This window comes from Hydractinia symbiolongicarpus, chromosome 6 (assembly GCF_029227915.1).
Source record: "Hydractinia symbiolongicarpus strain clone_291-10 chromosome 6, HSymV2.1, whole genome shotgun sequence".
Taxonomy (NCBI): Eukaryota; Metazoa; Cnidaria; class Hydrozoa; order Anthoathecata; family Hydractiniidae; genus Hydractinia; species Hydractinia symbiolongicarpus.
In genome coordinates, this window is record NC_079880.1 from 9,249,515 (window position 1) to 9,263,107 (window position 13,593).

The 13,593-nt window shown below is 36.9% G+C and overlaps 3 protein-coding genes across 4 annotated transcripts in view; 1 reads left to right on the top strand and 2 right to left on the bottom strand.

The window, feature by feature from the left end:
- LOC130647974 (U11/U12 small nuclear ribonucleoprotein 25 kDa protein-like) overlaps window positions 1-13,593 on the top strand; it is a 35,297-nt gene that overhangs the window by 6,262 nt on the left and 15,442 nt on the right. The gene's annotated exons all lie outside the window — the stretch shown is intronic.
- On the bottom strand, window positions 471-2,489 carry LOC130647972 (uncharacterized). 2 transcript variants are annotated; one of them, XM_057453986.1, is made up of 3 exons: window positions 1,320-2,489; window positions 841-1,246; window positions 471-621 (listed from the first exon to the last, which is right to left on the bottom strand). In XM_057453986.1, exons 1-3 carry the CDS (start codon window positions 2,007-2,009, stop codon window positions 605-607), a joined length of 1,113 nt encoding a protein of 370 aa, XP_057309969.1. In that variant the 5' UTR covers window positions 2,010-2,489; the 3' UTR covers window positions 471-604. The 2 variants fall into 2 exon arrangements, with proteins under 2 accessions (XP_057309969.1, XP_057309968.1); XM_057453985.1 differs by having other exon boundaries at window positions 484-1,246.
- Window positions 2,530-7,057, bottom strand: LOC130647971 (E3 SUMO-protein ligase KIAA1586-like). The gene is made up of 3 exons (XM_057453984.1): window positions 6,089-7,057; window positions 4,337-6,012; window positions 2,530-4,144 (listed from the first exon to the last, which is right to left on the bottom strand). The coding sequence occupies exons 1-3, from the start codon at window positions 6,229-6,231 to the stop codon at window positions 3,435-3,437; spliced, it is 2,529 nt and encodes an 842-aa protein (XP_057309967.1). The 5' UTR covers window positions 6,232-7,057; the 3' UTR covers window positions 2,530-3,434.

The window sequence follows — 13,593 nt, forward strand, 5'->3', positions numbered from 1 at the left end:
TATACGTTGCCAAGTAGCCTTATCAACATTTCCTTTAGGAGCCATCATTTTTTGACGTTTGATTTTTTGCTCCATTAGAAAATCTCCACCTTGATTTCGGCCATGACATTCGTTTATTGAAAATGTGAGATTTTCTTCTCTTTGTTTTCGCACTTGAGGAGGGTAAATAGCTTTATTAAGCAAATCACGGTACTCAATTTCACGATAAAACGGATGATTAAAACCGAATTACCAATCTGCAAAAGCGTATCTACCTGCAAAAGCGTATCTACCTGCATCACTTATGCTGATATCATTATTGCGGTCACCAACTCTTTGTGTATAAATGCCCAAACCAAATGTAGTAATCAACTGTAACATAAGCTTGAGTGTTGGGCAACTAACTTTGTGTTGCCATTCCATAAAACCCATGGCACTAATGTTGCCCTTTTCTTCTTCTGCATATTTGTTAATAAGTTCTAACATTGTACCATGCAAAAAAACTTCAAAGGCTTCCCATGCCTTGTGATTATCTGTACAATCTTTAAAGTAGGTATACGCTTTTGGAGAGTTAAAATTTAACACATCACGGCCAAGTGGTTCCAAACATATTTGGTCCAATATCTTAAAGAAACCTTTCACCTAACATGTAAATATATTTTATTTATTATTACGATAAACAGCATAAGTTTGATTACATTTTTAAACATTGCTTTTTTATATTTATTATTCATGAAGTATACTGTAAATATTTTTTAAAACAGAAAGTATTTTATATTGAAAGATTGTTATGTTACACATTTTTTTTTTATTTGTTTGTTTTAGTTCAGTCCCCTTTTGCATAAAAATGTATTTGTATACCTGATTCATATTTAAATGTCCCAAGCCAGGAAGTAAAAGTAATCCAATCATAATCTTCTTTGTTATCATCAATAAGCCTGCTAGCAAGTACATAAGGTGGTCCATCACATCCAACGTATCCATCACATCCAACGTATGTCCAGAATCTACTTTTAGATACAGCAAGGTTTTCTTTAAGTTGACTAAGAATTGATTTAATGTTGTCATAACTGTTGGGGTTTAATAATATTGGCTCTCCAACTTGAATTGATGGTTTATTACAAGCACTTTTTTGACCAAGATTTAAATACTTGTTACCAACTGAAGTTGTTTGACAAGATTTCTGTTGTTCCTCATTGACTTTCTTAACTGCTGACCCACACGCATCACAAACACGCTTGCAATTCTTATATGCCTTCCCACAATCCTAATAAATATAAATGAAAATCAGAAAAATACACTGATGAATACTGTATTATAACAAGTAAAAAAAAACTTACCGTAATTGTACACTGGCGCTTTTGAAGTAAAATAAGGTCTGAAATTCTTTTAGTGATTTCATTTGTTTCATTTTTGTACTGTTCAATCATTTGGCTAATGTAGTTGAAACGAACTTTTCTGAAAACTTTGCGTGAACTTTGAAGGATTTCATCCATTTTTCCTTGGATTTCCCCAAGTGTTTTTTCGGTACTCCAGTAGCATGGTTTTAACGATTCAATGGTTTGAATATTGCCCATTAAACTTATATACAGCGTTGATGTGATAATATCAGCCAAAGCTGATTTCGTCTTCGAAATACGGTAGTTGCGAATTATGTATTTTCCAATATTGTCAATGTAGGTTTCTATGTCTCCGCTTGGACATTCCAACTTATTTCTACCAATTTCCTTTAGCCAATTTAAATATGAAGAATAACTGCCAGCTGGATAAATCTTACCATTAATAGTTGTTACTATTTTAGATCCAGAAATACACGACTTTACCAGATTTGAAACAAATGAATGTGGAAATATCCAATTTAAATTTGCCAAGTAGTATATGTTTTCGATCAGGGTAGCCAAATAGAAAATTATACCAGAATTATGTTCATTTTTAATGTACCGACCTGAAATTCCTTCCACAAACGAAACTAGAATATTTTCTCTCTGAAGTATAAATTCCATTGGATTGTGTTTGCAAATAAGATGCATCTTTGTATTTTGTACTTAAATATTCTCCATCTTTTTGTATTTTATACAAAAGAACTCTTTTCCCAAGATAAAAAAATAACTGTGACCATTTTGAATCTGGTACATGGTCAGTTAAAACTTTGGATTTTAACAAATATGCTATAAATGTGTCAGTCTCCAAGCTATCACATGACAACCCATGCTCTCTTTGTCCTTTAGTTTCAACATCTTCAGGTTTTGGTTTCATAAGGTATTCTGCCATATTAATGCATGCTTTACAAAGATAGCTTGATCTTTCGGATAAATAATTGTGTGATTTCAAGTAATTAACAACTGTTTGCTTCACTTTGGATCTTTCAATATGACAAACTGATTTACTTTCATCTTGAGAAAGAATAATCCAAACATCATGATCACTACACTTGCAGCCGGCCTTTGGCGCAGCCATATTGAAAAGGGCCGTGAAATTCAAAAATTTGAAAATAGACAAATTAAGCTATTTTCCAGAAGCAACCGTGGCCGTAAAACAAAGAAGCCGTAACAGCGCATGCGTTCTTAATCAAAACAAACTTAACGCTATATCTTCTGACAGCGCAAATAATAAAGAAAAATATATTTGGACCACCAAAAGGAGGTTCTATAGAATGTTTTTAGCTAATAAAATCATTGCGACTATGTAACAGAACAGCAATAGGCAGCAAAAACCATGTTAATAGCCTAATTAGGAGAGATAAATCGCCTAAAAAGGCTATCGTAGACTAATTAGACTATCATACAGCCCTCGAAATAATTTTTGGAGACTCGTCAGACAAAATGTCCGCCACATTTCCAGTTTGGTCGGACATGTCCGTAGCCCGTTTTAAACTTTCGTCGGACAAAACGTCCGATAGATTTCAGTCTTGGTCGGACACTTCCATTTGTTTAGATCTCGGAATTATTGAATAGTTCCAGGCACTAATCTAGAAATTGGAGGCAGCGTACCTATGCTTACAAAAAGGGCAGTGGAAAAAATGGCCCCCACCATGGTTGGGGGCCAAAAAAAATTTGGGGTTTGTGAACGCTCTAGAATGGCTAATATAGCATTTCCCAGGCTTATTTTGATAACATTCAACCAAGTTGTTTCTTCTCATCAGTACTTGTTTCCATTAGTATTCATTTAGAAACACAAAGCACAAGCCCAACTACATCACAACCATCAACGATAGTCGACGAAACAGTCACGCCGACTACGCCGTTGCCGGTACCATTATGAACGAACGAAGAAACAATGATTGCGTGATTAGCAAAATACTGACCACAGTCCCTTTCTTAAATTGTACTCAAATTACAACAAAGTATATTATGCATAAATCTTTCTCGGCGAAAAAGTATTGTTCTATATCATTCCGAAACTTTAGCTTATTTTCACAGAGACTTTGTTAACAATTTTTTTCGTTGAGAAAGATACTATATTTCCGATGAAAATATGCGTCTGTTACGATTTGTTTTCCAAATCTGTAAAACTCTGTCGACTTCCCTATTGGATAGAGGATTTGTTGCATGCGAGATGCGCATCAAGGCATCTAAACTTTTTTGGTCGAGATTGGTCCGTTTGTCGTTCATGATGAGCTTCATACGAGAAAAACCACGTTCCACCACAGCCTCTGATTGAGGCACAAGAGCATATAGACGAAGCAGAGTTCGAACATTCGGGAAGGCAGAAGAAACAACGCTATCACGCAAGAGATCGATTGCTGTTAAAGGTGATCGTTTCTTGTCGACAATACTTTTTAAGTCATCCTGGATTGCCTTAATCTCCCGTTTTGTCTTCCGCTTGTCAGCTTCAGCGTTGAGGAGTTTGGCTTTAGCGCTCTTTTCTTCACAGGATAATTCGGCCCTCAATGCAATCTTACGAGTTGTGACATAATTTTTATAACCCGCGTATTCCATTTGAAGAGACTCGTTTGTGCAATCAATGATAGGATTGCTTAACACTGTTCGGCCTTGATAGGTATCTTTAGCAGAGTTGCCGTAAAAATCAAACGCCACTTTTAAGGAATCGTTGCCATAATTTGAAAATGTTACGTCAGTCGATTCTGGTATACCAACAGGATCAAAAACTAATAAAGATTCCACGGGTGCCATGCAGGACATATCGAATGCTGCTTCCATCTCTCCTGAAAATTTCGAAAATTCAATTCAAAAGATTTCCAGGTCATAGAGTCAAAGCGTTATGGGTCAAATCAATTTTGTTCCCAGAGAGCCCCTTTTAGTTATGAAACAACGTTGTTACGACATTATTATAAAATATGCTATTGATGGCCACAATTTCTATTTGAATACTACCCTTAGGAAAAATGAAAACAAACCTATAAATCCTGTGATGAATGGACTACCGTATTTCTCATGGAATTCTTCAGCATTGATAGAATAGTCGACTTTCAATCTTTTGCGAGTTCCGCGTGAAGCAACATTCTGTTTCGTGAACGATTCAACTTGCGTGAGAATTTCTTTGTGTGAATTAAAGCTTTTCAAATAAATGCTATTTTTATTCGACGCCATATCTCTCAAAATAGAAATTGTGGTAGCCATAACACGTCGTACTGCACCAAAATCTTTATGATCAGATTGTAAAACCATTGAAAGACCATTGATTACAGATAACACATCTTCGAGAAACGTTATCTGGAGAACTGTGTTCACATTCAAAAGCTCAGATCGATATCCTATCAATTCGGGCTTGGGATTTCGAGTAACAATATCGTCAAGGGCCGAAATGATCATCCCATATCTCTCTCTACAGCGTTTGCAAGCAGCGCCATGAGAGAGCCATCGCGTAACAGCAGCTTTTATGACATTCAGAGCCTTCAACCCGTACGCCTCTTGAATTTCTCTCAGGATGTATCGATTCTTGCTGCTGAAATGGAAAGTTTTCCACAGACCTAAAAGCAACGCATCGATTGTTTTGAGCCATGGGAAATCGTCCATCAAGTGCTTAAAACACAAAGCGAGACGATGGCAGCGACAGTTGACATAAATTGCATGAGGTGCATAGTTTCTTATCCTCCGTTGGAGACCATTATGTTCTCCTGACATGGAGTTAGTTCCGTCGAGACACGAAAATCTCGTCTTTTTAATGTCAATGTCCCTGTCTTTCATTACAGTTACCACAGCGTTCATAACGATTTCCGACTGGGTTGACGATACCTCGACTAAGGAAATAAAGTCCATAAATAGATCTTGTTTGTCTTCGTCGTATGAGCTTATGAAAATCCCAAGCATTTCTCTCCTTGCAGCATTAGAGGACTCGTCCGCAAACAATACTAAGTCAACAGATTTTTGGATCCTCTCGTCAGTTTGTTTCCATAAATACTCGTCCAATGCAGTGAGTAATCCGTCGCATGTCTCATGAGAAGTGTATTGGGCATTCTTAGCGCAGTTACGGAGATACTGTTTTATGATAGGCTCCTCCATTTCGTTTGCAAGGAAGTCAATCATCTTAGGATATAACGCCTTGACTGGAAGATTGTTTCTTGCAAGAAAATGCACAATGCGAATCAATTTTCCTACATACAAGGAATTAGCTTCCCGTCGGTCTGCTACTGAAACTTGTGGGGCATTACCCAAGGTATCGGTGATACGGAGATTTGTCATAGCATTGACAGCTCTGATGTGCCTACTTGCCTTCGAATGGCGTTTCAGTTTTTTTCCAGCATTTTCATTGAAATGGACTCCTTTGTGTGACCATGCCCCTCGATCACCCCCACTTGGACAGGCCGTAGTAGCGTAATACACATCGCAAATTTTACACATATATCCATGTATAGCTTGGTTGTAGTAAAGCCAAGGATATATGTTTTCGTATTTACTTTGATCGTAAAGACGGTGATCTATGTGAGGCCGTTGTTCGTTTTCAGTTGGAGCAGGAACAGGGTCGTTTAAAACTTCATCTTCATCTTCGTCTGATTTATCCGTAACACTGTCCTCCTCGCTACATGTTTTTTCTAATACTTCTTCATCGGAAGAGTCCTCCGTGATCAATTCACTGAGAGAAATGAAAAGAAAACATAATGAGCGCTAGATTATACGATTTGTAAAAATCAAGAAAAACAAACAGATACCTATTCTCGACAAGACTTGACGATTGTGAATTAGAAGCTTCATCTTGTTTATAGCTAAAACATTGCGCAATAGTTTTTGAGCCTTTAGCAGCCTTTAACTTCTCTATGTTTTTTTTCTTTTCTAATCTTTTTTTCGTTGGCATTTTGAACCCGAACTGTGAACTTCACGAAATTCAACTTCTTTGGATAAATAATCTGGAAATCTTCTTTAAGTCGATTATGTAATTACGTAACATAATAAGACATTAATAAATTATTATTTCATTGTTTCAAAACAATTGAAAAGAATTCGAAACACATGGTGTTCAATTCGTGTTTTTGTTTAAAAAATCGAAAATATGTGTTGTGCACATGTGTTGGTAATAAAACCAAAATAAAACAAACAATTTTAGATAGCGTGGAAGTATATTTAGTGTGAATGACCTACGGAAACAACACGAAATGTAAACATGGCAGCGCACACGAGTTTCTTCGCGAAGATAAGTATATGTTACGTGAAGATTGTTGACGCTGTGGTATATTTTCCTTTAGGGCACCGTGAGTGAAAAAAGGGCACTTTATATCAGAAAAAGGGCACTGAATCTTGGGATTTATTGCTTCTGTATCGCCCCACCCCTGGCCAGACCTCGTTTTTGAGGTTTTCAAAGAAAAATAAAATTTCTGATTTTTTTTCTCTATAGGGCAGCGTCCGAATACCGGACGCTCTTTTGCTCTAGATTAGTGCCTGAGTTCTAGTCCTTTTAATCCACGAGCAAGCCTATTCATAGCCAACCTGACCATCCTAGCTAATTCACCAACTCCTGACTTAGTTAAAAGAACTACGTAGACATGAATCTCTATTGCCTGGCCCCTTCGTCGTTGGTAACCAGGTCTTACACAAGAAATCCAGCCATGCGGTTCTTAACTAATGCGGAGGTGAACGCCGACGGAGCACGGATGAAGCAAGTCTGCAAAATTGCACTTACAGGCGGAACAGACGTTAAATTGTAGATAATTTTGTGTTCTTTTCTTTTTATATTTTGAAAAAGCCTTTTCTGTTTTGGGTGCCAACAACGAAGATGTTGCTGTACTTTGGCAATGTTTTGATCCGGGACTGATAGTCGTACAAAATTTACAGCGCATGTTCTTAACCTTGCCATCTTTTATATCATAAAGCAGCCGTTCAGCAACGCTGTGTTGTGCCAGCTCAGCTTTCCACTTCTCAACAGTAGCAGGTGTTACGGTTCTTGTTGATGTTGTTTGCTTGTGTTGTTTCGGATTTGTTTTGCCTTTGGTCTGCGGTGTAGTCTGCAAAATAAACAATTAAGAAAAATTAAAGAGACACAAAAGATATTGTGAAAATTAAAGTACTAAATATAACAGAGTGAAGAATTACTATATTCGTTGCTGATTGCTTCGCTAATGTTGGTGGGTTTTTTCCAAAGGCTGAAAATATGCTTCTTTGGATTTTCTTCGGCTGCTTATTAATAACAACAGAACAATCAGGACATCTACCAACACGTTTTTCCTCTTCGCTGTACCTATTGACTGTACTGTTAACACCGGTAGAACATATGTTACAAGATGTTTTTTGACACGATATACACCGATACTTCGTGCTTCTTTCGCAAAAACAACAAGGCAAATCATTAATTTCACTCATACTTGAAGGAGCAACTAACTTACATGCGATAAATGTGAAATAAACACTTTTTCATTTCTTATAAAAGCGCAAGCAACCGGCGTTCTTTTACCAGTTCGAATGATCTCACTCAGAGATGTTTTATATTAAAATGAATTAAATAATTTTTTAAGACGATGGAGTGTTGCAGGTAAAGGAAAATTTTTTTCTTCGTTTGACAAAACAATTCGAAACCATAGCAGGTCCCATTTAATTGATTTTTTCTTAATGCTGCAAGTGCTATTTCTATTCAAACAATTTTAAAAACGAAACCCACGTGCGGTATAATATTTTGTTTTGTATAAATTTTGTTAAAAATTTAAGCCACGTGGATAAACTTAAAACATTTTTTTTTTAATTTGAAAACGAAGCATATTTTTTCCTATTTGCTTGTGATGACTTTACAAATAATTATAAAAATACAAACTTAAAAACTATTTTGTTTATATGTTTTAGAGTATTCTTTAGCGACGGCATTTTTTGCGATTTAATTGGCTTATCCAAATGCGCAGCCTTACTTTGTTTTTTAACGGCGCCTAACCACATTTATTATTTGTGGTGTGTGTGATCATGATTAAGAAACTTCCATGATGGCACATGGCAGATGAAAACAAAACGAAAGTGAAGCGGAACGAAGATTGATTAAAAGAGACAGATTATATTTAAATTATCTCGTTATTTTTGCATGTTTCAATTTTTATTTTTTGCAGTTATAATAGGGGAGATGTAGCTAGAGAAACGTGCCGGACAAAATGACAGGCCAGAACTGATTTTCGTCGGACATATTTGCGTCTGGGTCGGACAATGTCCGATGTCCGACCGCTATTTCGAGGGCTGATCATAGCCTAATTTGCGGTTATCCCTGACTGATATAGAGTGACGAGGGTGCCGCATACGCCGTAAAAAGTGCAGACGTTTTCGGGCGAGTTCGGCGTTTTATAAAAAAAATCAAGTATTTGCCCGAGAAACCGTGCAGAGACCCGAACAATGTCCAAAAAAGAAAGAAAAACAGGCACTAATGATTCAAAAAAACTATAAAAATTAAAATAAACTTACCACATAGGTAGTGAAGTTCTTAAAAGAACTGTTTTTGATAGTTTATATTATGATTTACTTGATAAATAACTTATATATAAACTTTATTAACTCCCTATCTTCAAGCACCTTCTTCCAACTATCTTCCACATGGTATGTTACAATGAATTGCATTTCAGGAATGTCCTGGGCGAGAGTTCAGGAAAGCACGGGCGCTTTCGGACGACAACGGCCAATTTAATTCGAAAAGTATATATACGGGCGTTTGTATGTATTTGTTTGTATTTCAACCCAACTATTTGAGAGGGAGAATAAATACGCGATGAGACGAATGCTATATTACGCCGTTATATACGTTTTAACAGTTAAATACAACAGTTCAATAACAAATGATTTTTGATCGTCACAAAGCCAACTTTCTCGCCTTACATTATTCCAATTCATTTTTTCGCACAAACAAGATGCGACCAGCAATGACATATGTCACAGTCGATCCAACTCACTAACTTGCTTCTGCTAGGAGGATCTTCATCATTACAAATGACACAAACATCGTCGCTAGGTTTTACTTTGTTTGCGTTAGCACCAGGCGACTTTGTCTCCAATGACGGTTTATTAAACCATCCCTCAAAACGTGTAGCTTTTTTCCAATGTCCTGACGTGGTTTGGGAGGACTGTTGCTTTATTATTAGTAGTATTATTACTACAATCCACAACTTCATTCGTCATGGAATACTCAATGTTGAAATTCACATTATTTGCATTCGCAAAAATTAATTTAATTAAGGTAGTGAAGCAGGAAGATCTTGACCGTTTAAAAAGGAATGATATGAGAATGGTTAGGTGGATGTGTAACGCCAGTCTGAGAGACAGAAAGAGTTCAGATGAGCTAAGAAGCAGGCTCCGTAGAATTAAAGATGTTGTCCAGATAAGAAGATTGAACTGGCTGGGGCACTTGAAAAGAATGGAGGAGGATAATTGGGTAAGAAAGTGTAGAGACTTAATAGTTCCTGGGGCAAAGCCCAGAGGCAGACCGAGAAAGACTTGGCAGGAGGTTATAAAGACAGCCTTGATACAGAGGAAGTTAAGTTTACATCTAACACCGTCTAGATCAGATTGGAAGAGGGTCATTAATATACCCCGTCCAACCTATGCTACCATGGAAAACGGACGTTAAGCCGAGAATGATGATGATGATGATGATAACTGGAGTCGTCATCTCTGATTTCTATAACAGATGATGTCGTTTTGCTGATGTATCTTCTTGGATTGTTAGTTTTCTTTTGATGAAAGTTCTTTCTAAACCGTTTGCTTAGGGTCAACAGCTACCTGGAACATTGGCTTTTGGGCACCACATACCTGGAAGGAAATCAATAAGAACATTAAATTTTCATTAAATCATACACGCTAATAACACCTACACTTTTCAATAAGAAAATTTAAATATAAGACATTTTAGATTTGCCACATACCGCAGTTTTGCCTTCGTCTTGGCAAGTTTCGCTGACAGGTAAACTGTTTTGTGCCTTCTCAACAACGACTTCATGGATTGAAGGTCAGGGTCATTTGAACCGCAGTGAACACACACACATAACGTTTTAGGCATTTTCAACAGGTTCTTAGAAACCTTCCAGTATATATAGTCAAGTCTGGTAATAAATACGCATTTACGGAAATTTAAAGCATAAACGTGTTTAAAATCCCTAACCAAAAATAAATAATATTTTGAAACGCAAGCAGTTTAGTTACTTTAAGATTCCAGTTATTAGAATTTGCCTCCGTCTTGTATTACTCCTTTAAGTGGAGAAAAACATTGCGTATCTTTCAACTTCCCTCGCCATTAGAAAATATGCCGGTTGTCGTTAAAAAAATTTACATGCATACTTTATTCCGGTTGAGCGGATATTTAACTGGTCAAATAATTAAACAAATACGCGCTTCCAATTGAAAACTACACACGGTCGATATTCTAGTTCTTCTTGATTAAATCACTTGTTTTGTGTTTGAAATTGTTTTTTTCTTGTTATGGGTAAAAAAATAAACAGTTATGATAATAAAAATCTCAGTTTTGGGAAATAAAGAAGTTAAAAATGCAGTCATTTGAAGGGGAGATAGTGTTTTAACTTGGACACGCATATTACACCTCGATCATAATCAATTGTTTTCTGTCTATATTTTTCACTCTATTAAAAAACATTTCGACGTTTGGATAACCTCGCTCTGGATACACCTCCAAAGGACCAGCTATTACATTGTGGACCTCAAAAAGTGAAATGTCCTGCATGGTTCCTGTATACGACTCTAATATTGTACCGCTCCCAACATGTGGCTTCAGACAGTCAAATTCAATACCACATGCTGGACCATCTGCATCTAAAAGGAATCGAGTGGTGGCTTTTCCAATGTAAAGAGAAGCGGCTGGCGTTCTTTTCTTTACATTTGCTGACTCGGGTTAAAAGATGAGAGCAAACCATTTCCCAACAATCTCTTCCTCCTGAGTTGGTGGTGATAACCACTTCCGTAATTTAACAAGTCTTGCTTCGTTTTCTTCCTTGTCAGCATAATCTTCTTCCTTATCTGTATCTTCCTCCTCGTCCTCAACTATCTCCTCATCTGTTACAGATTCTATGTCACTATCCTCTTTATCCTTTATCTTTATCCCACCAACTTTCGCAAGTTATCATTGGTGGACATCACTTTTGTTTTCCAATCAACTTTTCGGAGAACTGGCTGTGTCTTCTCAACTGGACCCTTAGTTGAAGATATCAGCTTTTCTTCAATTGTTGACGGAGGATCATCCAGTACCCATTTGGGCACCCAAACCTTTCCAGGGTAGGGCAAAGGCTTAGGTCCAATTAACTTTGATACTTCGCAACAGTGATTATCAAATGCAGGAAGTATTGGCGTCGATTGATTGGTGCTTGCAGTTGAAGGAGCGTCATTAATGGATGCTGAAGGAGCGTCAGTAAAGGATGCTGAAGAAGCATTAGCAAGAAATGGCGCTTGTGTGATGTTGAATGATTGCGTTGGCGTTATCACGGTATTTACATTTGTTTGCTCTTTTATTTTTTTGGCTTATTTGGAGCACGAGCAAGTTCTTCCATAACGTCCTCTGCTTTTCCCATTTCGCACCATCTTCTATATCTTTTAAGTAACCATGGGTCAAATCTTTTCTCCGGGTACTTCGTTCTGTCGATCAGAAATATACCTAGATTAAAAACAAATTGAATGTACTTTTCCACATTTCACAAGAGGAGAAGTAGTTTCACTTAATGACGTTTTCATAAAATAAATATATATTATTTATACCTGTTCATCAAAATCCTGCTTTTATGTTATCTTCAGTAAGTGCGGTTTGTCAACACTGTCCAAGTTTCTCCACAAAGTCAGCTTTTCGAAGAGGACGCTTACCACTATAAGAAACACACCATTCATTTAAGACACGTTCCCATTCTCTCTTCAGGGGACCAAAACATGTTACATCTAACGGTTGTAGAAGATCTGTCACATGCGGTGGAAATTTCATGATTGTCACATCTTCCTCCATGGCTTTTAAGATAAGGCTGGCAGACACATGCGACAAATGGCCGTCAAAGAGAAGCAAAAGTGACCGATCTGTTACTACTCTGCAAAAGTGTTTAAACATTATTTCGTCGCTATTACCCTTTCAAGCACATCATAAATGTTACACACTATAAGAGGTCCGATGTGTTTCGGACTCAGGACGTACAAATCATCTAAGCATTTCATAATGTTAAATGATTGCGTTTTAACAAATTTCTTAGCCAATTTTGGCCAGGTTTCCCATCCAACTGCGTATCAATAGAAATTCGTTTGGCAAATTGTTCGACCAAACTCTATGTCAGGCAATAATTGGGATAACTGTGTTTTTGACTTAATTAGACTATATAATGTTAGCAAACCGAATAACCAACACTCACTTCTATTTCCCAAAACGACTGACTGAATCCATTGTTACATAACACTCTGATGCATTTAGCGAGGTTTTCTTTCGTCTCTACATCAAAAGTGCACTTTCGTTCCGAGTTCGCCAACTCCTCTCCCTTTTTTTTAAACTTGTTCAAGCGAAAGTGCAGGGTACATTCGCCTAATTTATATTTTTTAGCTACTGTCCTGACAGACACGTTAGGGACTAACTGCAGCTTATGCAAAGCAGCTTGCAATGTTTCCTCTGACAACGCATTTTCAATTATTTTTGAACTTTTCTCATACCTGGATGCTTCACAGAGCTCATTTTAGCAATCCAACACAACATCTACACTTTTCGATATATTCTGTTAAAAAAAAAAAAAGAAAAAACACTTTTTTTCCTATAGAGTAAAGTGAAAGGCATTTAGGGACTTCAATAATGATAATTTTAGCTGTGCTGTATAATTTTCTACTGGCACACACTTTTATGTTGACATTCACACAAGTGAAACAGGCATTCAAAGCTTAGCATCTTTTGCATATTCCTACGGCACAGCATCTATGTGCAATTTTTGTTGTCACTTTAATGCCTAAAACAATTATGAAACGACCTTTACATTCTTCAGTTAGCTGGAAAAGTATTTTGATGTTTGAAATCATTCCAAGTCTGCTTTTGCAGCTCTGGGTTTTTTTGGAGTCTGTATAAATCTGGTATACATTGAAATCATGTGGTCTTGTATTGGCAATGCTTTCCTGTGTTGGCAACAAAAATAAGTGAGGAGAGAACAGCTGAAGATGCCTTAATCCATGTTAAAACAATAGAACCGAACTCACTGACATTTCAAATCTGTCAGCTGAATCTTTAATAACGAGTCCTAAG